Genomic DNA, 26,199 nt, shown 5'->3' on the forward strand with positions numbered 1-26,199 from the left:
ATTTTGTGATTGGTGCGCATTTCAAGGGTATAAATTAATCTTCAAAGGATCCTAGGGAATATCTTTCCTGGACACTTCACTTATACATCAAGTTGGCCGTGTTAGCAATCTAATCACAAACCTGTAATTCAGTGAACAACAATTTCTTATTGTGAACAGTGTAGCAGCTTTTACTATCATTTAGGTCAGCCTAAGATTGCTGATGCACCATATGTTTCAGGCCATGGATGATGGATGGTATCCTCTGGTGCCCATCCCTAAGTGATTGGAAAGATTGAAGACACACAGTTCACTTAAGCTTGCTTACTATTACATCAAGTAATCAGCGTGATAGGCAAACCTGTGCTCTTTATGTCACACTGACCAACTTTTTTTCAGGGACATTGTGTCAGAAAAACAATCTGAGAACATTTCCAGATGACAGGCCAGTTACTAGAACAACCATTTAACAACTGGATTCATCCAAAAATCTTAATGAAATGAAAAAGCCAATGCACATTTTAAAAACTCCTTTACTTACTTGAAGCAGACATGGTGTTTTATATTTAAAGGATTTTCGTTCCAAGGCTGACCTTATGCAACAGAAATGCAACCATGCAATCTCATAGATCAGTTTTAGTATATAAAAACCAGTGCTCCCAGTAATAAAGAGAAACGCTGCTTTGAAATAATTGAAAACACATTAGATGTTTCTTTTGAATTTTGTAGGTATATACACGTTATCACTTTGAAGTTTTAGGAAGGATATGTTTTTTCCTAATGCCTGTCTTGCTAAGAGCAACCAGTGTTATTTTCATTCTTCCAGTATCTAGCCCAAGCAATCGAGGGCCTCTTTATCAGGTTGCACTCTGGTGTGGAAAGTCTTTTGTATGTTACAGGAGCAAAATCCTAGATAAGACTAAGGATCTCCTTTTGCATACATCCCTGCAGGACTTGTAACCTGTGTGCACTGATCAGAATAAATCCAAACAAATCAAATGAAGTGTTTAAAACAGTATAGTTTAAATCTACTGTTGGCATATGTTACTGTATAATTGGTTATTTTTTGTTTTAAAGTAACTGAGTTGAAAGCTGAGCACACAAGTTTTTACATCCATAGCAACCATGTAAAAGGAGCTTGTGAATTCAAACTAAAATGCTCAGTATTACATTCAAAATGTAACGATGCTATCAGTAATTAATGTACTTGTCTACGTATTTTCTAATTAAAAACCACAGCTACTGCATGCACTTTGTTTTTTGAACAGCTCACAGAGTTGCATGGTATTTTCCTGATGTAACAGATATTATTTATTTTGAACACGAAATCCTGGCAGGCATTCTACTGTCAACTTCTTTGCCTTATTTCATCAGATAGTAGCTTCCTAGTTGTTATGTAAACTTATTTAAGGTGACTGTGGCTTAACATCAAAATAAATACATTTGTCATATTTGGAGCGTGCGATTAGTGAGAAAAAAATAGTAAAATCATTTTAAAAACATTTTGAAACCAGCCCCTCCCATGTCAAGATTTCAAAACAGGCTTCCTCCTGTCACTCTTCTGATAGCTGAGTCTCTGAATTCCATAACAGGCAACAATTCTGGCAGCAGCCTCTAAAGTAAATATTAAACTAAGGTAATGGAAAGAAGAAACTATTCTGAGGAAGACAGTCAGGGGAGCAATGATTATCACAGACTTTAAAACAAAGGCAGATAGAGGTGGTGAAGAAATGTATGAATTTATTGAACAGATGGCTCATCAGTAAGGCTCATTCCTCACCTGTGAGCAGAAATTGTTAGAAAGCTGTATTGTCTGCATATACAAGCTTTCCATATTAGAATTTTGCTTTTTGCAGCCACTGACACTTTGGTTTTCTGCTGAGCCATCTCCCGAGGAGACGTAAGTGTTTGGGGCTTTACCGTAAATTGTTCTGATCTTAAGCTCTTGCACTTCATTGAAACAAGGGAGCTAACAGAATAATACAAATTGAAATATATGAATTAATGAAAAGATGATTGAAAGTCTTCCAAATATCAGTGGCATTACCTTGGCCTTGCCAATGAGAGAGAGAGAAAGAGAGAATTACAGAAAAACAAATGTCTGAAAATGCATTTTTTTTCTTCAAAAGGGTGCAAATGAGAGTGAATAAGAGTCCAACTTCTGCTGAGCCCACTACGGGCTTGAGATAAGAACTTGAGCTAAAAGAGGGGATAATCAAACTCTGAAAAATTATTTCTGGAAATTTTTGCTAGTCAAAAATCAGAAGTGTTGGTCAATGTGAAACAGGCATAGTCTCTCCATCTTTTTACTACTTTGTGACTCTTCAGAGTTGGATAGCAGGGACAAAGTGCTGGTCATCTACATTTGAAAAAGAAGGATCTGAAAGTGTATTCAGGTATCCAAAGCAAAGGATGAGCAGAGAGAGGTCCTACATACATGTAAACAGGGTTTAGGCATTTAAGCAGTGAAGAAAATGTTCATTATTCTCCTATATATGTGTAGATCAGACAGTAATATAAGGCTTAAGTAAATACATTAATTTTAAATGTTGTAACTTACGTTTGCTTCATGCTATGACTCAAATGACATAGCCCATTGGTTTTTGAGACTGGGAAACCTGGAACTGGCTGCAGGTGAATGGCTATAAATATTTTACATCCCTAACAAATGCAGAGTTGACTCTCGCTTTGGGGGTATTTTTCCCTTATAACTCAAGCATAGAGATGAATGTATCATTTTTGCTAAAAGCAAATGTGGTATAATTTTTTTTTCTCTATGAGATCTATCAGCAGCATTGTGTCAGTAGAAAGCAGAACTACACTTGAAAAAATTGGGAGGAGGGAGATTATATTTTGGAAAAGCAAAGCAGGTAGTTACTGCCTTTTATGCACAATGGTGTTTTTTCTACTACTTTTAAATGAGACACTTGCTCCTGAACAGTCAGCCCTGTCTCTGCAGTAAGAAGCCTGTGATAAAAATGACTGTATTATTTTCAGTCACAGATAGGAGGCAAAGCTTTTAACTACTGCGATCTACTGTCCCTTTTAAAACCATTTAAAGATGGCAGACATGTTAAACACAGTGGATTGTTGGTAAAGTTACCCGTGTGCATCCAAAAGTGGCAGAATATGGACTAAGGTGCAACCTCAATCTGTGCTGTAATAAAGTAGCTGTTCATCTGTGGTCAGAGATCGTCATGAAAGACCTTGAGTTCCTTCACTTTATTTTGCAGAAAGGCCATCAGACAGCTTTGCATCATCTAACTCTATCAATCAAGGACCTCAACCACTGCTTTCTGCTGAAAGCTTTCCTGTTTGGCTCTGTTTTTCACAGACAGCTCAATAACTTGTCTGTGGAGCTGTGATAAATGTACCATGTGCTTCTAAACTGTCTCTTTAACACTGAACTGAATTTCAACTTGTAATGCTTGTGACTAATTGTTTTCATCAGAAACATTTTGTTTCTGTTATCCAAGATTCTCTGATTATCTCATGTTTTCATTTATTCTCTAGGAATGGTAACATTTGAAAGTTAGCTTTTGTACAATGGACCGCTAGAAAACTGGATTTTATTCAATGAATAAGTTCCATAATGTAAAGAATAAAATTAAAATAAATTCATAGGAATGAGAAATATCAATTTCTAACACTTTTTTTTTTTACAAATTATGTTTCAAGCCTATTTTTAATAGTAAATTTTCTTGTTTCTGATTGTGAGCTAGTCATAAGTGAAATATCCTTGTGTTTTTGTCACCATATATAAAACAGGGCTGATATCACAAAACCTCGTGCTATTTGGGCGCAATTGCCTGTTTTTGCTGAGAAGGCCCAAAATAGAGCTATTATGGCAAATGAATAACTTCTCACTCTGAAAGAAGGTGGCTCTTTCAAATCAGGTTGTAGGTCAATGGCAGGGCAGGGTAAGGAAACTCACGTTGCAGCTGTCTGCAAATGAGCTGCACTTCTGATACAATATAAAATGGACTTCAAGGTTGGTAAAGGTTAGAAAATAGATATGAGGACAATTACATAAAATATGGGGAGGCAGAAGAGTTTTCATATTTAGATACAAACTTTACAAGCATTTGTGTACCTCATGCATTTTTAGCATTTTGTCTTTTGGCCTTAAAATCTAAAAAAACAACCCCAAACTGAGAAAGTATGTTGCTTTTTGACTAACAGCAACCATATAAAATGTGTACCTGCTAACTAAGATAAACCATTCTTTTGAAATAAAACTAGATTGCAATATGTTTAATTGCTATAAGAAAGTTAAAGTTCCACTTAGAAAATAATCAGTTTATGCAAATTACAAAACTGTAGTATGCAGTCAGCATCAAAGTAATTCATAATCTTCTCATGGAAGAAATGGTTTGTGAAAATACATTTTAATAGAAAATAAAAGCCACAAAATGCAAAATCTGCTCTGGGACATACAAATGTAGCTCCTATCAAGTGTCACTGTGCTCAAGATTAGCAATTAAGACTACAATTTGGATCAAGATTTGATCAAATGTATGCAAATGAAACATTAATTTTCTAATATTGTGCAATCTGGAAAGCATGTTGATTTTTAGTGGACAGTACTAATTTACACTTCCCACATTTAAAGCTCAGAGGTAACTAAAAATGCATCCTTTGGGCCTGTGAAGTAAACAATAGAGATATAGAGAAAATTCTCATTCTCTGTCACCACATAGATGTACAGAACCAAAAATAAAATTCTGTGTGGGATGGCTTTGTTGTGCTGCATGAAAAGGAGGGCAAGGGAAGGAAAATTGCAGCTTACCTTGTGTTAGCTGTTATCACAATTGCACAAGGGCAGGGGGTACATTAGAGCACAGCTAGGAGATTTGCTTAACAAATTCACTGTGAAGGACCTGCCTGGGATGATTTTCTATGAGAAATATTTGCCTATTTGCTGTTATTACTCTACCAGTTGAATACGGTAACCTTTTTGACTTCTCCTTCCCATAGTGAGATCCGCTCTGTAGTATGTACTTTTGGCTCCTGGCTCTCAAATAGCATACATGGGAGAAACCTGCTGTGCAAAGCAAAATCGAATTTCTGCTTAAAGGTGATACCATTTGCCAGATCTATGGAGTTCCTCCTCTCTCTTCAAAAAAAGTGTTTTCAGATGTTGATTAAAGGATGTATCTCAGGGCTGTGAATCTAATTCCAGACTGCACTGTTCTGCCTCCTGTTGTTTTACCAGTAAACAATTAGCATAAACCCATCTGATGTATGTAAGGAAAGATTCACTCTGTTGGGCAGGAGCTTCTGCTGGTACCTATAGCCTCTAGGGGCACATTGAATATGAAGCTTTTGCGAACAACTCTTCATTGGCTTTCAAAATGACTTGTACTCCCATGACTATTAAAGAGAGCATCTGGATAGAGGGGTTTTTGTTTGTTTGTCCTTTTATGATATTTCCCAAAGATCCCAGAGATGTTCTTTTTTCTTAAGACAGGTATGATGTTGCAATACCAGGGCACTCATCAAGAGGACGAGGAAACAGCATGGAAGTGGTTAAATTTGGTTTGACAGTGGTTGTCCACAATAGAACTCATGTCAATTGTAAACCAGAGTGAATGTAATATTTTCAAGGAAATCAAGCAGGCTCCTTGGAATATACATATTATTTTGTGGCGGAAAATAAATCAAGCAAGCCTAATTACTATTCCTGATGCCCTGGATGCAGTAAGATATTTTTTTTTCCTTATGTAGTCTGCTGCTGTCTTAAATACATGAAGCAAAGCTACAGGGAGATTTTTTTAAGCAACTTTTATAATCTAATCTATTTATAATCAAATTTTATTTCAATTGCATACAGGCTGGAAGTGCAGGAGCTGGTTACTGTTACTGGTTCCCTAAATGAATGCAGTAAGATTTAGAAGCTGGATTCACTAGCAATGAGTTTAATTGGTATCTGCACACAATACTGAAGTCCCAGAATTGCATTCTGGACACACTCTTGGCTCAGTGAAAAATTGGGATAGATTATGTATAGACAGTGTTTAATTCTCCTTGCAAAGTCCTTACAAGTGCAGAGGGAGGACATGTGGTCAAGACAATCCCTTGTGCTAGCTACCCGAGCTATTGGCTGCTACAAGGTCTTTAAAGGCAGTGATAAATTTGAGGATAGTCATCTGACTTGCCTTAATCAGCACTGATTAAAAAGATCTAAATGGCTCCTGGCAGCCCCTGGATCAGATGGATGCAGATTCTCCCTCCCTAGTGGTATGCCACTCACCACTGTGGAGGTAAATTTCATCTATAAATGTCAGGTGTTGCATTTCAGTCAAAAGTTGCACAGTGGCACTCAGAAGAGCTGATAGACTGTGGGGGTATAAGAAGAATGTAAACAACTCTGCAAATATTACAAAGTTATTACATACATTGATTGTATGGCCTTTTAGGGAGCTCACGTTCCTTTCTGTTGACTCTCTGAAAAGGTATGACTAAAATAGAGAAGAGCTTAAAGACAGGCAATAAAAATTAGCAGGTTTCTGTATAAATGTAACTTTAAACACTGGTTGGTTTAAAGAGAATATAAATATTTCTAAAAGTCACAGAACTATATGGAATTGCAAATGTTTTGGCAAAAGTAAATCAGCTACTCACTCTTCTTTGCCCTTTCTGGTAAGCCAAGAACATGTAGACATTCAACTAAACTGAAATGTTGGAGCTTTAAAATGATGGGAGGAAAATCTTACTTCATTATATATAATGCCTCTATTTCTCTTCCTATTAAATGAGGCAGCAGTTTTTCTCCATCTGTTGAAAGGTTCAAAGTTCTTAAATACCACCACTATGCAAATTAAACATTACTTATGCTCAGTAATAGAGAACTGAATAGACCACAGTTACTTTTCTGTAGAATTTTAGTGTAGTTTCTAGACTTTTGTATCTAGGGAGAATACTTTGGAAAAATACTTACAGTAACTTTTAAAAGACATAAGCTCCTATAGATTTTGTAACTCCTGTATTTTATTCAGACAAGTACTTAGATATCAGGATAACCAAGCAGTTATTTTTTCTTGCAAATCAGATCTCAAAACCTCTCCAAGAATGGTATTTAGAAGCTTGATATTAAGTTTCTAATTAATGGAGGACAAACACAAAGATGCAGAAGTATTACTGCAAATTCATGCAAGCAGCTGGAGCACAGCTGACTAAGGAGATAGCAATTTGTGGAGCTCAGACCCAAGTGGGGTAGTGACCCTAGGCCTTTTGCAGAGTGAAAACTAATGATGGATATTTAATTCCAGTATTGTGTTCGTTCTTCTTTGTGAGCCATCTACTCTGTAACTCTTTCTGAGTAGCACGGTTTATGAAGTGATCAGGAGAAAATCATGGTTGGCCTTAAGCAATCTAGGCTTCTCTTCTACCCCCTGAATAAAAAATTTAAATGGAATAAATCTGAATGTATCTTATAACTAATTTTTGCTGACTCATATTACGTGAGGTGCCATCAAACTTTTGCCTCTTCTAAGTACATCCACTAAATGGGAACTGTATAAATGTGAAGAGAATAGACCTCGTAGGAAATGTTAGTAAGGTATTATACTTTGTGGCTAAAGGCAATCTAGGCAAAGCAGTAAAATAATTGCTATAGCGGGGATTACAACATCATATTACACCTCTCTGTAAATATCGCTTTAATTTTTTATGGTGCAGATTATTTGAAAGTTTATTTTATATACTGCATAGCACTTAAATGTCACTGGATATGAAACCCTTATGCAGGAAGCTCATTAGTTGAGCTGTCTGCGTCTGTATATCTGCCATCAGCATCTGGTGAGAGGACTGCTGCTGACCCTGCCAGACTCAGGTCATGAGGTCAGCAGGTCTCATTTATTATTCAAAATTGCTTTCTGACCTTTTATCAGCTAGGTCAAAGTATACTGCATTCTCCTTGGTTGAATTTTATAGTGAAATCAGTATCATGCACAGATAATATAATTACCAATTCATGTGAATCTCATCCCTCTCTCTCCAAAAATGTACTCACTTTGAGACTGATGAAGTTCATATAGTTACCTGTACAAATGCACATATGCCTCAAGACAATGCGTATACCTTGTCATAACACATGTAGCTTCGCATCTAATTTCGTACTTCAAATTGTGCATCTGCTTTCCACTATGGTGGTACTGAAACAGCTGAAGGCAGAGCTCTGCTGCTCACAGATAATCTCTCATTTTTATCACTGCCATTCTTTTAGATTACTTTCCAGTGTTTTTTTGTTTCAATATACATATTCACTATATTCTTCAGTAGAAACCGTACCTCCTATTTCAGTTGCACATATGTTTATCCACTGACAACAGGAGTACTAAAAGAACTGTAAAGCAAGAAACACTAAGAAAAATGAAGAGGGATTTCCTGGAGATTTTAATAGACTTTGGAAGGAAAAACGGTGACAGCCCCAAATATTTTTAAAATATTTCCTGATTACAGATGCAGTGCAGGTGTAGGAAATCACTGGTAGGCATGACTTCCCTGCTCAAACAGAACTAAGATAGTCTCTAGTCAAATTAATGAAGAACCAATTATTCAAAAATTTCATTTTGTGGTGAATAGGTAGGAAGCGTAAATAATATCTGAACAAGAAAAATATTTTGAAGTTTTACAAATCTAATCTTGGAGGAGAAAATTAGCCAAAATTAGCTTAACAAGCCACACTACAGTATGGAAAATTGGAAACCATACATGTCAGGTTGATTCCTAAAGGGAGCTGTGCAGTATAGCATTATTCCTGTGGAATGATTTCATCCTTTTTAAAAGAAGGTGTCAAAGGTCACATTGGTTCTTGCCCTTGAAGCAGACAATATGAGATGTCAGCGTGTGTTTTCTGACACTGCATATGATGAATAACCTTGACATAGTAATAAACAAATAACCTATATTAACGTTCATAAGCACAGTGAAGTATTAATGCAATATATAATACTTCGACAATGTATTGTGAATATACAGCTTTCATAGAAATGGATTTCCTCTAGTAATACTGTAGTAAATCTAAAGTTAGTTAAAAATTGCTGTAAACTACATATTCTTAAAGTATCAGAATTTATACATACTTGAAATGTGGCCAACCAAGTTTAGAGGATAAGGGTAAGAGAAGTACTTTAAACAGACACTGGGTTAAGAATATGTAAAACACCTGAACCTCTGTATTCACAGAGACTTATGTTGTTGTGAATAGTTTTTGTCTTCTAAATATCTTGCATTCAATTGTCTTTGTAGGTGCAGTTCTGTTATAAATCAGTATTCAATGAAATTATGAGCTGTTCTCTTACAGTAAAGAAAAATAAATGCATAATAGTATGAAGTCAAAGCATGCATTACACCTGGTTGGAACAAGGGGTTTTCTAGCAAGAATGGGAAGCTAGGAGATTTGTCATTGTGGAAAGAATTATAACATGACATAATAGTCCTTTTTATCAAATTGTTTATCTTTAAAAGCAGTCTTGTATCTTACAGCTCTTGATGACACAGCGTTTTGTTTTGCTTTTTATTTTTTACTGAAAATTAAGTAAAGCTCATGTATAGTTGTGAAATGCAGGCTAACTTAATAGGCTATTACTTGATCCTGTGCACTACGTTTTGATGTACAGCGTTTCACTCGTTCATCAGTAATATCTATATTTTGCAAATATTTTTCTGTATATCATTTTTGTTTACTTTAGCTGTGTACCACGTTCCCAAACAGGTAAGCTGTTTCTAGTATAAATAAGTTGTATTAATGTTTGTCAGTTTTCTTTCTGAATCTTTTAGAGAAGTCACCATGTACTATCACCTGTGAGTTAACTCCAGGTTCTACTACAGCTTTTATTATACAAACTCTATATAGCCATGGTGCAATAAGTATTCACACTATGTCACAGAGTCTGAGAAATACCTTCACTTGCGAAACATCCTAGCACATATACTGGAGTACTTTACAGAGTGAAAAAAGGTATTTGTCATTCTTCCATCCATATTATGAATGTTGCATGTTCATGAAAGATATTTTGTAGGATGTGTATATGCAAGAGAGGTCGAGAACAAATTTCACAGGATTAAATGAAAAGAAAAATACATAGAAAACATGAAAGTAGGTTAATGAAAAAGGTATTATCTTCATATTTTAGCAAGCAGTTGTCTGCTCACAAATTTTCATGTCTTCATGTGGATCCATCATTGTCCCTATAATTACATATTGTGTAAATCTTCAGGTGAACTGTACATATTGCTTTGTTTTTTTTCTTGTCTAATCTTTGTTATAGACATATTTTTTATGTGTATATCTGTATTTAATGAAAAAATATGTTCTCTCACTGTGGACTTTTCTGGATCTTCCATGAGTTGTGGTAAGAATTATACATTTATTTCCCCTAAAGAGATGACAGAGGGTAAATCAGTTGGAATTTCGGTGTGAATTATTTTATTTAAGGATAGCTAGATAGCTGAGCAGTGTTTACCATGCTGGAGCAATTCCTAATTCAAAACTCATCTTAAACACATCATTAGTAATCTTTCCAGTTACGATTGGTTTCTGTGAATAGCTAACATGAGCTATTACTGGTGTTTCTATAGGATACTGTTATGTCATTTTTTAAGGAACGTGATTTATATACAAAGAGGTTTGCTGATTTGGCTAGAACAGGCAGGAATTAGTACCAAAAAATGATCAAGCAAAAAGTAAACTAACAAAAATAGTAAGATCCATCTATCCATTTTCTTTACAGTCAGCATTAATTGAGGCTAGACTTCTTAAATACTGAAATGTTAAGGAAATATCATGAATACACATCCAATAGAGTGCACAGTCCCAGTGAAACCATAAAATAACATCTGCTTTTTAGAGGATGTCATTGTAAGAATAATAAAAAAAAAAAAATAAGATGAGGAAAGTAACCCCTATTCATTTGCATTTGATAGCTTTCTTCATGGACTAAAACAAAACAAGTGCTTGGTTCCTAAAAACCACGTTTTCACTTTCCTTTAGCTCTGAATACCTGAGTGATTCACTAGAAGTGGAACCTTAAGCAGTGGTTGGAACTAAAAGTGTCAGATAAACGGAGATAAAGTGTTTGATAATAATATAATATTCTAATACTGCTGTGAACCCAAATGTGTAAATTTGAATTTAACTCTTCACATTGATAGAATTCCTTTAAATTGTTCTTTGTCCTACGCCTATGTGCTGTTTCCGGCTGGGACAGTGTTGACTTTTTTTCATAGTATCTGGTATAATGGTATGTTTTGCCTTTAGGGGAAAAAACATTGTTGATAATGCACCAGTGTTTTAGTGGTTGCTGAGCAGTGTTGTAAAGACCAAGGACATTTCAGTTTTTCAGCTTCTCTTACTGTCCTGACAAGGAAGGGGCGGGGAAAGACAAGGGAGAGATGGGATCTAAAAATGTAGAAATGTAAAGTGGAGCTCTCTTGGCAGAACAAGGCGTTTCTCTTCTGTAAAAAGCATCAGGCCTTGGGAGCAGTCTGTTGCTAGAAGCTCACCTGCATTTGTTATTTGGCTGTGCAAAGACTGAAGTGCCCAAGAGCCTCAGTGGACGCTTGCATTTAACTGATTGTTGAAATTGGGTTCATAGCTGTGCTACAGCTGTGTATTCTCAAAGTTTTGGACTAAGAAGGCTGAAGCTTTATTTTAGATTTGGGTCTTGATTTCACTATATCTAGGAAAAGATTAGAAGGAATCTAGAGGGCCAGTAATATTCTGGTGATGGTGAGCTTGTCTTCTGCTCTTCTGAGCATAATTATGGAAAGTTGTTTTACATTGTATCTGTTCTCTTTTTTTACGTACCCTGAAGAATTTTTACACTACTTGCTTGGCCAACTCAGGTTGTAACTAAACAAAAGCAGCTCCATGGGGCTATAGTAAAAGTGCATCTAGTTAACACAGGTGTGAACTCAGTACCCTGGGCAGGGTGTGAGCATTTTGTTGATTCACTTTATAAGAACTATGTGTTCTCTGTTAATAATGCTACAGTCATTGCACTGTGTCTTTGAAAACTGCAATCAAGGTCCTGCTGCACATTTGTACCTTTTTTTGTGCAGGAGCCCTTTTGGCTTTTCCACTTCACTCATCTGACAAGCTGGTGTGCAACCTTTAGTGCTCTCCTGAACAGGCAGTTTTGTTTCCTGAAACACTAAATTTGTTTTTATCCTTCAATGTGTAGAGGGATATATGTGGCTGTCCCTAGATTCACCTTTGACTGTGTAGATAGACTGAAAGCATATAGGAGCAAAAACAAATTAACCAGTAAATGAGAGAAGAGTACCAGGATTACAATTTGGAACAGGTAGGGCATTTCCACATGGAATTTCTTGTTGATGGCTGGATTGTTTCCAAATAGTCAGTGTATGGTTACCTTTAAAATACAGGAACTACCTTTTAAGCACAGGAATGTGCATGAATAAGCACCACTATGAAAGAATTAGGTTTCAGAATATATTTTTACAATACTTTGAGTTTTACATACAGACTCCTGCTGGTGTTAATGCAGGAGCTGAAAATCCCTTCAGCAACAAATGTGACACTTTTAGAATCAGAAAATCAGAGGTTGCATAAAATAATATATTTACTTTATTTAAGAGAGAAAGATAGTCTCTTTACTGAGCAGATGCCCACAATGGAACCAATTTGATATAACATTTTCTATTATAACTGCTTTTTTTTTTTTTTAATGTGGATTTTAATTTCGAGAGAGAGAAGTTCTCACTGTAGAGGCCCTAAGGTAAAGTTTTGATTTCAGAATTAACAAAAATCTAATTATCAGACATGAATGAAAGATCAAACTCTAAATACTGGCTTGGCTAACATGGTAAGAGAAGAAGTTACCATGAATGTAACACAGCTTCATTAACTTTCGCCATGTTATGGCCAGTCTTAGGGTACAGTGTATTTCTTTTCTGAAAGTCCCAGATCTTTCAACATGAATAATATGAAAGTAATAAGTTTTACTAAAAGCAAGCACACAAACGCACGTAGGAAAGAAAAGGGAATGAAAAAAAAAGGAAAAAAAACCCCAGAAAAATAGCACCTTCCTGAATAATAATAATAAAAAAAAGCATAGAAGAGCTCACACTCGTGTAACTCGTTGGCTCTTCATCTCCCTGTGAAGCTTAACTACAGTAAGAGCATAGTCTTGTACCGTGTTTCACGTATCAACAGAAATATCATCTGCAGTTTTAGAAGAGTGCTTTTCAGTTCTTCACATGTGGTTTCACACAGCCTCTGAACCACAGAGATACTGGAAGTTACCTCCTTAGATCCCTGCCAGTGTCCATAGTGTCTTTTTTACCTATTTATTACCCATGTCAAATCAGAAGGTCCAGGCCCTTATTTCCATTTACAGATATTCTTGCTGATGGTTGAAGTATAAAGTTAAATGCAGGTGAATGGTGTTAAGAAGCAGTATTAGAGAGAGGTTCTCTTTTACCCACTAACTATTTCACCGTTACTTGTCTGTCCTCATTTCAGTAGAGCTTGAAGTGAAAGGATCTGTTTTCTAAATCTGTGTCTGTTGTTACTGAAAGCAATGATGAAAATTCATTATTAATGTAATTATTTTACAGATCAGCCACGGCCAGATTTTGTTGTCCATTGCATGACAAGTGTAACTCTGTTAGAATTAATTTAGAGTTATGCTTCTGTAACAGAGGCCAGAATCATTGTCCACTTATGCAAAACAGGTTTCCAACAATACAAGAAAAGGGACAGTTAATTGGAGCAGCTTATGTTTGGGAGCAAGCACAAAATAATACAAATTTGTCAGATGCCAGTTTGCTGCCCTAAACACCAGTTCACTACAAAATTTAACCATGTAACTGGAAATCATTAATTAAATCCTGTGCAGTCAGGAATCATGCATAATGTAACAGCTACTGCAAACTGTCCACTCCTGCTCATTTACATTTTCTTCTTGCTTCTACAGACATGAGGAGCTTGTATTTGAAGTAGTCCCTGATGAGAATTTGCTTTTACATCCTTGGAGAATGTCCCATTGCATATTTGTAGGACAAAGCAGAAGGATTACGTATGTGGATTTTTGCTTTTGTAGTATTAACTCTAATCACTGAAAAAATACGCACCTTGGCAAATATTTCCTACACTGCATTGCATGACTGTATATGCATACCTCAAAATTGTTTAGACTGGATGGAATGCACCAAGCCCTTAGGTAATAATACTATAACGGGGCTGTGTGTGTGAGATAGCCACTTCTTAACTGAACATGAAATTACACCTGAAAAATAGGATTTCTGTATCTTCCTTCTATTTTTATGACAAGGATTTTAGTAAACAGACTACTATGAACAGAAGTGTTATTTTTGTAGTGCCATCATGTTTGCGGTGAGAATAAAGGTTCCTACAACACCATTGCTAATGTTCAAAAAGACAACTTGTTTAAAGGACAGAAGAGAAAGGAAACAGTGTTCACAAATTAAAAATTTCACAGCAGTTTCACTACAAAACCAACTACTACTCACACAGAAGTATCCAATTAATCCATTACTCTTGGAAGAGGAATCCCTATATATCCAGGTACAATCCTTGCCAAATATCTGGACACAATCATAGGCTTTTAGGATTACAAGTAACATAATAAAGGATAATGACCAAAATTAAGCACACCAATATAGAATGCTTGGGTTAACTGGGCCTGCCATGTGCACTATAAGGCAGCAGTCTGTTAGGTTTAAAGTGAGATTAAGGAGTTGTGTAACCTACAATTATGCTGTTTTTCATTAAAGAAATAAGATGATTGGGCTCAGTAGGGCCCTTCCTTATATTTACCTCTGTTTAATTGGATTGGGAACTGCTTAAACATCTTTGAGTTGGAGCTTAGAAGAAGATGATCCCAGCTGTTTTTCAAAGCTTAAGACAGCAGGCAGACAACATGATCATGTCAAGACTCATACTAAAGCCTTAATCCTACTTTTTCATCAACTAGCACTACAGCTGAGTCTTTAACCTCCTAAGTACTAAATGTGCTTTGTATCTCTCACAGTACATTTGCTGAGAAATGTTACTGTCCAATAATATTAATTTTGCTTCCTTTCTGACAAGGACTTTAAAAAATACTCTCTGTCTACCTGAATTTTGAGAGCTATAGTGTAAGCTTGTGTTTTCAGTCCTTTTAAAAATATAAGCCTGCCCCTAATGAAGTCGGTTGTTCTCTACGGAGGTGAGGAATTACATCGACCCATCTCTCACTTTGTTATATTGTAAAAGGCAGTATACTGGTAACTGTTATTCACAGTACATGTGTTACCAGATTGAAAATAATTTTATTTTCAATAGGAAATAAATGGCATCAGCTTTAGATTTATTCAGTTCTTTTTTTTCTCATTAACTTTTACCATGACCAAAAGAAATTTTACAGATTCCTAGCCTCAAAACTTGCTAACTAGAGTGTTATTTAGTTTGATAATCCTCAAGTTGCATAAAGATTAAATGTTCTAATGAGTTTTCCCTGCATCTGTTAATAGCGTTCTGTGTAATGCCATAATCTTCTTCCCTCTTCTCTTCCTTTTGATTTTTTTTGCTTTTTTCTTTCTTTTTCTTTTTTTCTTTTTTTTTCCTTTTCCTTTTCTTCTTTTTTTACTATTTTTTTCTTTTATAATTTTTTTTTCTTTCTTTTTTTCTTTTTCCTTTTTCTTTGTCAGGTAGTGCTCCTATTTGTCCTAGTGACACAGGGCTGCCAGCAGGAAAGCAAGCGTAGTTAATGCTCAGCTGCTCAAACCAGTCAAGCAAGCTAGCAAGTCCCAGCTGTGCTACTTGATGTTTTTTGATTGCACCTAGTCCTCAATCTGTGAACTGTTTTCTGGACTTAGATTCATCAAGCTCTGCCGCTTTAAAAACTCATGCAGGCAGGCATCCTAGGATATGCCATTATAAGCTGCTGCCAGGGGATCTTCTAGGAGATAAATGGAATCTGTGTGAAGTAAATTAGTGTGAACCAGTCAATCTGTGTGTCAGCCTCAAGCCACATCCATGGGTAACTAGCTTGCTGACTGAAAAGTCCGCTGTCTTTTGCCAATCAGAGGTCTCAGCCACCAGGAAGCAGTCCTATACAACATTAGTTTCTTGGAATAATGCCTGTTTGACCAGTTTGTGAAACTCTTCAGTATACAGTACTGTACTGCCTGAGTTTACTTATTGCTTACAATTGAACTGAAAATCTTTTAAAGTCAGATAACATTTTAACAGTAGGGAGCATCACAGAAATGTCCTGGAAATAAGTACTTCCACTTTCATACAGCAGCCATTCAGCAGCTTCATGCTGTGCTGAGTTGGCTTTACCTCCCTATCAGTAATGCATCTTCAAGGCCATAATGCAAAATAATAACAATAATCTGGCCAGAAGAGGTTAATAAAGATTCTCTATATATTTTTTTCCCTGTGGATTAAGCCTTTTGGAAAGCTTTGATCAAGAGACAGGAAGAGTATGCAAGCAGTAAGATCCACATTATGCACAGGGATATGTGAGTGTCACAAAGTGCTGCACACTGTTGTTTCATTTTGTTTTTTGAAAGAAAATTGAAGAAATCAACAACTAGAATTCTTGTGTATAAATGGAGTAATTAAAAGCATTTTACATTTGAATACCAAAAAAATCTATCTTCATGAAAAAAACTAGCAATAATGTAATCTTAAAAATATGAAGTATGGATTTCCTTATTTGTTTGTTGTTTTTGGAGAAGACATTGATCTACTGGTAGGCAGTTATATCTACAGTATGGACTATCCAATACCATTTCTCTTATGTGCTTTATATTTTTTAGAAGGACAGACAGAATAGGAGATGACATTTATTTAGTAACTACCAGAACTGCAGTTAGACCTTCTTTCCTAATTCCTGTAAGAAAAAATGTATTTAATAATAATAAAAGAAGAGGTGCTAATAATGATAATCGACTGATTCAACTATTCAGTCCTACATGACGTTTTGTTAAAAATAAATGTGGGCTTTCTGGCTAGAGAGGATATGGAGAAGAAAAAGCAGTATGTAGTGATAGAAGAATTAAAGATGGTTTGAGGTTATGTTTTCCTTTTCATAATCCTCCTAAGTTTTACAGAAGCATATGCTCCGAGCTTTGCAATAAATGCTGTGTGGAATTTTATGGGAAATAAGTTTATTTCTTGTAGTAGAACCCACTGAGACAAATTTAACTAGTTGGGTATTTTATTATATCCAGTACACAGAATACATGGACACATTCTGGTATAAATCATAACTAAGATTGAGACAACTGCTTTAAAATTGAATGAATGTTTCATTGCACTAATGAAACAAAAATGGGATGTCCTTTGAGAATGTAATTTGTTACACACTGCCATATTTTAGTTGAGAGAAGTAGGGAAGTCCCTCTGGGTGAATAAAACTGCAAGGTATGTTGTGAAAAAAATCACTGAAAGTTTTCATTTTCCTGTCTGGAGTAATTCTGTCCTCGTTGTTATAGAGAAGGATGGGAAATGGAGTTTATAGTGGGTTTGTTTGTTTGTTAATTTAAAATCTAGAAAAATCTTAAAACAGGCTTTAGACTTCTACAAGGAGATAAATTCTTTGGTTGCAATTCACGAAGGGAGTGGAATGAACTTCATTTGCACACAGCTTCCCAGAGTGCAGCAGTTGGCTCCTGCTCCTCTGGGTGCGTGGGTCATATTTCTGCAGAATGAGCTGTGCATGTAATACATGTCAGTATTAGGACCTATTACTGCATTTAATGCAAGGATTTAAATTACTTTAGCTTCCAATGTGACTTACTCCATGCTGGGTTATTTCAAAAACTGTTCCAACTCCCATGTGATGCTGCATTCACTTTAGAATTATACATTTTGCAGGGTTACTGTCTTAATCTCTATTTTTAAAATTAAAATTTGATGGAAATTTAGAGAGTGTGGCATTCAAACATCGGAAAATGACATGACATTCACAATTATGTGTTGACTAAATACATCAGTAGAATGTTTTCTTTATTTCTTGTTTGTTTATTTTTAATGGGACTGAAAATTATGAAAGGACCAGCAACTGAGGTCCTTCATCCCTGGAGTGAATTAGTGGTTATATGGCCTGAGATATGTTCCCCCCTCCCCCAGAAGTTGAATTGTTGAATTCAATTGAATAGTTGAAAATTGAATAGTTGAATTCAATTTGGAAATCAAAGTTTCTAGACGGACTTAGTTTGCATACAGACAAGATGGGAGGTAACAGCAAGGCAACAGTTTTTCAGAAAACAATCTGGATACCAATTGAGAATGATTCAACAGTGTTCACACTGTGGCAACAAAGGCAAACTCTGTAGCAGGTGCTGTGAACAGGAGTATCACCTGCAAAACCTGTGAGGTCATCCCTGTGCTCTATTCAGCATTGGTAACACCAAGGGCACAGCCCCAGGCTGGCTCCTGCCTACTGGTACACTGCTCCATTGCACTGCTCTCATCCCAGTGTAAGGGAGGGTGCTCCCTTCATTCTCTTCTTTTCTTGCTTCTAGATGATTGTAGCAAGTACTGCCACTATTTCACCTACTATTTCATGAATACCTTTTGCATTTTTTGTATTAGTGAAATGATTATTTCCTTTTAGGTTAGCATCAAAATACATGGAAAAAAACTATGTAGCACATAGTTGAAAGAGGGTGAAACAAAGGACTGTTAATCACAAGCGTGACGGAGATGCACAGGGCTTGTGTACCTTTTCTCATACCAGAGCTCAGGGGCTTGATATTAAGCTCACGGGGACTTGTCCAAATGAACAAAAGGAGATGTTCCCTATGTGTATAACATAGAGCCTCCCATGTTAAAGCAAGTCAGAATGTAGGGTGTGAAAATTCTAGACGTTTAAGGGAAGAGTGGTAGAAAATTGTGGAACAGAAATATACTGAGAGTTATTAATTGTTAAAAACAAAACAAATCAACAAAAGAAGGAAAAAAAGACTAGTTTTGGAATTACCTCAGTAACTCAGTTTGGAGTTTTAGAGAAATTTTTGGTGAAGCTTTACTAAGAAACACCCTTTAAAAATGATACCCTAAGCATCTCCCAGCTGTCAGCCTAGCTCCTTGGGTGTAATATGTAACTGTAGGCCCAGTGCATCCTAGAACTGCCATTGCAGCATTGCAGCAGAGTTGTTTTAAAATCCTTTAGAAATGAAAAATTATCAACAGTATTTTATTTTATTTTATTTTATTTTACTTTTCCCTGCAATTTTATTTAGATTCGGGTTACTTTATATTTTGCATTGAACCTTTAATACATTTATGACCTGTAGCCAATCTTATCTAATATTTTTGATTGAGAAATAATTTTTGTTGCCCTATCAGCTTGTTTTGAAATGTCACGTATTGAATGACAAATACATTATTGTTTTCTCTGCAGGCACACTGTCCTCAAATTATTAATCCCTCTCATGAATAAACAAAGCATCTTATTTAAAAAAAAAAAAAAAAAAAAAGTTAATGTGTTGATTCACCGCTGTTCTGCAAGCTTTCTCCAATATGTCTGCCCTGTGCGAATTGGTATAAAGAACAGGTTATTTAGTGTTTGGTATGTGATGGTTCATTCCTGAGTGAATCAAGGCTCTTTGGACTTCAAACAGAACATGCAGAAATAAGACAGTGATTGGCTGTTGCCATGATTAGTACAAAATCACAAAGAGCTTATCATTTTGCAGCACTCTCACACAAAGGCCATTCTTTCATAGACTTATCACAGATGAGTCTGTTGTCTTTTTATGGAAATAATTTGTTTGGTTTTCTTCTTTTCATCTGAAATATTTGGGAGCTGTTTACATAAATGTTTCATTGAATACTGTGATAGCATTCATTTGCTATTCTAAATTTTACACCTATTTTGCCGGTTGTTTTCTTTTTAATGCTAGAACGTAAGATGAGTTCAGTAAACAACTCTTAAAAGCTTATTAATATGTATCAGGAAAAAATTACTGCAGTTCTAAAGACTGGTTCTATACAAGGAAGATGTAACTCATTTTAATACACTGTTTGATATCATTTGCCTCTATGAAATTTGTTCTTTTACCTTACTTAACAAGAGTAATTTCTATTATCCATGTAGCAACTTAAATTCCATCTCACTGAACAGTACTAAAACTGAATTGCGGTCATTTTATCAGAAATGGCTGTTTCCTAACTTTTTTCTCTGACTTGCAGATTTGGGGCTTATTTACATTCTAGACATTTACATCACTTTGGCTACAAAAATTATCTTTCGAACAGAATCAAAAGTAGTGTTAAGATTCATTTAAGCCCAATATAGGACAGGGTAGCCTCAGAATGAGTAAAGATTGTACTGTTTGTGGTTCCATTAGTTCTGAAATTCCACCAATGGCATGGTGGAGACCATGAGAAATTCAGAACTATGTTTCCCCTATTAACATTTGAACATAAGTTCTATAATACATTAAAGTAGATGTCTATTTAAATGTAATTTTTAAAATATATTTTTTCAAGAATTACATAATGTTTTGGGTTTTTTTTTTTTTTGGTTTTTTTTTTTTTTTTTTTTTTTTTTTTTTTTAAGCTTTCATACTTCATTTGGGCCAGGCTGTTCTTTTGTTATTTTTAACTTTTCAATTCCCTTTTTTTCTTCTGTCTTTTATAATATTTTTATGGTACCTTCCTCTTCAATTTAAGCATGTAACTTGATGTTAAAAAAAAAAAAAAACTCACTGCATGCACTGTTACGTAACTTCATAAACCAGGGTACCGTGAACTTTATTTGCTGTTTGGTCTGTCCCCACAAAAGATCTGTTTCTGAGGTGAATATTTTGCTTTAGCACCATGTTACATATTAAATTAAACACGAAGCCAGTTTGTTGTTGTTCTTCCACTGGAATCACCTTACCTTAACTAAACTCAAATTCTGTAGCTTCTTATAACTAGACCCAAGAAAAACTCAGAGTCGTTTACTGAATAAAAATATTATTTACAGCTGATTCTGAAGTTGGGAGCTTTCCATTTCAAAAGGCTGATTCTGAATTTTTGGTCAATGCTATGTTTTTTAGAGCGGACATCTCTTGTGACTTTTCCTTCTCTCTAGAGGTGCTGTTGTATGCTTTGTTTTCTCCCTTTTACCACAGAATTCTCTGTTGGAAATTTTCCTATTGCTCTACTTCAGAAGAGTTTTGACTTATAAATTCAAGTTGCTATAATGGCTCAATCTATCACTGAGCACAACAGAGCTGAGTACTTGTTAAGATGAACTGTTTTAGAAAAAGTGTTGTAATAAATGTGGCATAAAACAAATGTCTAAATATAATATGCACACTTGTGGTTTCCAGTTTTTCTTTTTGAAGTGGGAATCCTAGCCTTCAGATAGTATAGTTGAAAGTTATTTAGATGTCGTAAAAACCAGAGAGAAAAACAAAGATCTTTGAAGATATTTTTTCCCTGCATGTGTCATAGCGTTTTCATGAAAAAGAACATATTTTATTTATTGTAAGTTATTCTTCAGTGTCAGTGTTCCTCATGCAGGTTATTTTGTCAACACTTCCATGGCAAAGTTATGAACTAATATTCCTCCTTATGTGGAGAGGTTGACCACTGATGCAAGTCCACTGTCATTTGTTGTAAGGTTAGAAATGTAACCTGCATTCCTACTATTCCTGGGCAGTTTGTATGCTGCGTAGTTACCACCTCTGGCAGATATTCTTAGCAAAATCTACTTTCTTCTTATTATTATTGTTTACTTTTTTTTTCCCAAATGAAATGTACAGTGTCTCTATCATACATTTTATTATTTCATTATGTTTTAATGTTTCATTTTCAAGGATCTTCTTCCACAGTTGTGCTGAAGCATGATTGGTTCAAATGGATTCTGGGTAAATGTAAGAGTTGAGAGTGATGGGAATTTTGATGGCCTGGGATCAATAGCTGTAAACCAAAGGAACGTACAAAATGACAAAGTGGAATACGTGTATTTTGACATCTTCCTATCTGAATAGTACACTGAGGCTTTGTTAATTCACTCAAATTTTTGGAAAATTTAAATGGGTTCTGAAATTAAGTAATTGTTCAGCAAATATACATCTGGTTAAAAAAAATCCATCAAATGCTAAAAGGGAGCACATTTCTTGTTTTGAATACAGGACAAAACTGTAATTGTTGTCACTGTGATCCTCACCTAACATGGTCTGGCTTGAAGTCTAGGACCCTGCTTACTTTTACGGATATTAGAAAAAATGTCTTTATTAATGCTGATCACCACTGTTTCCTTAAGAAATGAGATCAACTAAGAGTTTTAAGGGGACTGAATATTTGAGATTTAGTCCTTAGTCTGCTTTTTTGTGTTGTAGCTTTGTGTTCATAAGAGTAGAAGAGAAAGAAATGAACAGCGTCAAGAGAAATACCCCTAAACTTTTCAGTTTATTCCTATGTGGAATTTGTTTGAAAGCCAAAAAAGCTACAAGTTGTATGCTGACAAATGATTACTTCCATGAAAATATTTCCCTGCTCAAAAATGAAAATATTAGCAATTAATTAAAAGAAGAAATCAAATTTGAACATCTCTAAACTGTAATTCTGCCTGTATTCTACTGCATGTTGAGTTAGAACTGATTTTATTGTGCATTCCAGATTGTTCAATATATTTTCATATTAATGTATTTTTTTCTTCCTACTAAATGTCTCCACCCATTACTAAACCAGCTAACTAGTCTTTGATGTTGTATAATGGATTCTTTTGTGAAACAGGATAGCACTTTTTATGGTTATGAAATTATGTTCTTATTTTAGGATCGAGCCAATGCCTCAAACTTCTCCCCAGATGAATTCTTGTCTATAGACTTTTCAACAGTGTTATGGCTGTATATAAGTATCTTTAGTTTGGGTTTTATTTTGGTCTATTACTTGTGTTTATAAAATACATCTTCAACACTGAATGATCTGCAGAATATCAGGAAGTCTTTGTTTCTGAATATAAATTACATCTCTCCCTCTCCTGTTTTTATTCTTTATTGCTCCAGTTAGTGTACTGAAGCATGACAAGAGCTCAAACTCAGCAAACTTCCAAGATGTGGAGGATGCACCTGACAGATGCGTCTTAGAAGAATCTGAGAGTCCAGGTGAGAACCATTTAAAGACAGTTACCAAGTATCAAGTGATAAATCTGACACAGCTTTTGGGTCCGTAAAAAAGGCACATTGTAATGCTGTTTCCTTTTTAGCAGCTGCAGTGTCAAATTAATGGTCACCTCTAGGGGTCACAGTGTTATCCTTTTCTCTTTCATCAGGAATTCAGGTCTTAGAAAGGATAAGGTCTTTATGACCAAAAAGAAAGCTGACACAACTAGTTCATTATAATTAGTTTTGGACTATACTTCTTAGTTAATATCTATGCAATGTCTCACCCTTTGAATGTAGAATGAGGTTATGGAAAATTAGAAGCACTGTATATACTGCAGTTAAACTTAGCAGTGGACATTCAAACACTATCTCTGGAGGAAAGCAAATTAGTAGTGTTAAATAGCTTGATTCTTTTCTCTAAATCAGTTCACAATCATTATTTCATTTTAATGACTCTTAACATTGATTCAGTTAAATACAAGAACATCCATAAAGTGCATTATTTTTGGTGATTAAAAGATTTATCTTCATGTAGTATCATTATCTTCCTAGTTATGGAGTATCTAAGAAATTCATCAAATGAATCCCAAGGGGAAATAAGTATGAAGTACATCCAATCACAGTTGATTAAAAACATTCTATGCAACTAAATATTAAAATCTTATAAACAGTCTATGAGCTTGACCCACATACACCATATATGAAACCTGCTCATACTACTCAATAATGAAAGAGTTAAACATCTTTCTTCACTCAGTATTTTCCTCCCCTGCTTTATCTGGTTTCTGTGTACCCTCTTGCATCTTTGTGTGCTGATCCGTGTATCATATTTTTGATTCATCGTCTCTGTGGCCTGTCAGCTTAGTTAAGAGATTTCCAAATCTTGCAGCCTGTGCTGACAGGGGGCAGCTGCCAACAGTCCCCTGATCCTTCCCCAAGGAACACTGCTGAGATTTAATTTTCAGTCAAAGGGTGCAGTCTGAAATCCATGTCAGGTCCCCTAAGTCATCTCAGAACCCAGAAAGGACCCCTGTCTGGGGGATTATATTTCAGCACACTCCACTCCTCCAAGATTCCTTGGGAGTTCAACTGCCGTCATATACCTGATTTGAACTACATTCCTTTTTCATCTTTTCCACAGAAATGAACACAAGTATACGTTAGAATAATTGAAACCAATGAATTGTAAATTTGTATTCATTTTAAAGCCATGTTGGCTTGAACTCACTGCTGTACAGCAGAAGGCAGTATGAGATTTAGAAAGAAATATGTAATGTACTTTGGAAGGAGATCAGTGTAATTTCTTTGCCATGGCTATCTCAAACTCTCTGTGGTGCATGGTACGTCCTTCAGGAACCATCTGTAGTCTCGTCTACAATGACTGTGTGAAAGTGTGGGTTGTCCAAGATCTGATCTGTTCTAAGGTGAAAAAGAATTTAAGCAAAGTGATGTGAAAGTGTTGAGGTGAGAATTAATGTACGTTAAAGATAACATTAATTTGAACCTTGATTTAAATTATTCTGAGTGGCAAAGTGCACACATTTGGATGGGAACTTGAATACCAATTCTACATTCTGCATGTCTATGTGAAGTAATGGAAAGGATAAAAAAAAACTGTCGGGAGGTGAATGTTGGCTAGCAAAAATACATGTTGATAAAGCATCTAAACTTAAAAACTGAGTTCCGTGCGGTCCATCTGACATCATTAAATTGGTAATAAACAATGAATTACTCTGGCTTTTGTTTCTGTCCATTCCTGCATTTTAAGACATCTTGTCTTATAGGTCTGAAAACCTCAGGAGATTTCACTACTGGTCTCACTGCTTTCCACTGAGAATTTGTGGCTTGGTTGTCATGGAGACATCGTATTTCTCCAAGAATTGCTCATATTGATCCGTGGACAGGCGTAAATGGCCAGGCGAATGTGAGGAGTAAAGGGGGTTGGGCAGTACTATAAAATGACCAGAGGTTATGGGTCGGAAATAAGCTCATAGCAAACACTTAGGTAAAGAGAAAGAAACAGTTTCATTTTGTTTCAGGATTTCGTTTTTGCACTTTATGCCATTGTCTTCTTTCGCTATAGACTGAAAGAAACTTGTTAGTCACTTGTCATGTCAGATCTTTGGTGCTTGTCCTGACACAGCTGTCAGCCTTCCAGCTCTGTGCAGTTCAGGGACACACAACAAAGAGCTAGGAACATGAATTATTTATTGCTCCTTGTGCGGATGAAATTCTGTGATAAGAAATTAAGACACTTCTGACCGAAGTGCATGTTTGAAAGGAGAGATTTGATAACAGACTACGTTCACTTAAAACTTACTACTTACTTTTAGTAGCAAACATTGAAACAATAATATGGCATTCAGTTGGGTAAGATTTTCTCTAGTGTTTCTCAGGTGTTTTGACTTTGAAATGGATCTTGGAATTTAAGACTGCCTGGAAGGTCAGCATTTGATTTGGTGGAACCTGTGAATTTAGCTCTCTCTCTCATATTCAAAGTCAGGACAACTGACAATCATTTAGAAGCTTTAACTAAAGAGTTGTCAGAAAGTTTGTTTTGCAGAATCTGTTGCATTTCACTTAGAATATGCTATTATACATGCAAAAGTGATGTTAAGAAATATCTTCACTTTATTATCTCTTCTTATGAGAAAAAGATAAAAGTAAAACAACATACCAGAAAGGAACTCCAAATATTTCTAGAAAGGGTTCTTTATTGCATCTTCCACCAGCATCAATAAGGCTGGAGGTACATAGCCATTAGTAGATGTATCTGTTTACTGTGCTTTCTACCAGTGAAAAGTGTAGCCTCTAACATAAGAGTGAAAGTTATTTTCGAAGTGATCTAAATTTTCTAAAATCACATAAAGAGTACTCTGCTTATTTTACTTTCACGTTCTTTATGTGCCTGTACATGTTCTTACTGCTCCAGAGGTAGGCCTCCAGCAGTCATGGAAAAAAGGCCTATAGTCAGATGGCAGGAATCCATCTGACTAATCAAGACCCCAATCTGAAGATTTACCTGTGATTTCTTGTATTTGGTGTGTGATTCAAGCTACACTTAGATAGGAAATGAAACCCCTCAACCTGCACTTTTCTCTTGGATAATTCACAGCAAACACTTTT

General features: G+C 35.6%; 1 protein-coding gene across 6 annotated transcripts in view; it reads left to right on the forward strand.

The window, feature by feature from the left end:
* Positions 1–26,199, forward strand: part of WDR72 (WD repeat domain 72) — a 104,099-nt gene that overhangs the window by 75,096 nt on the left and 2,804 nt on the right. For all 6 annotated transcript variants that reach the window (XM_004943790.5, XM_025154067.3, XM_025154068.3 and 3 more), the window contains one exon: positions 22,975–23,073. In XM_004943790.5, the coding sequence (XP_004943847.4) occupies positions 22,975–23,073 (99 nt within the window). The remainder of the gene's footprint in view (positions 1–22,974; positions 23,074–26,199) is intronic.

The sequence above is a fragment of the Gallus gallus genome, chromosome 10 (genome assembly GCF_016699485.2).
Source record: "Gallus gallus isolate bGalGal1 chromosome 10, bGalGal1.mat.broiler.GRCg7b, whole genome shotgun sequence".
In the NCBI taxonomy this organism is placed as follows: domain Eukaryota; kingdom Metazoa; phylum Chordata; class Aves; order Galliformes; family Phasianidae; genus Gallus; species Gallus gallus.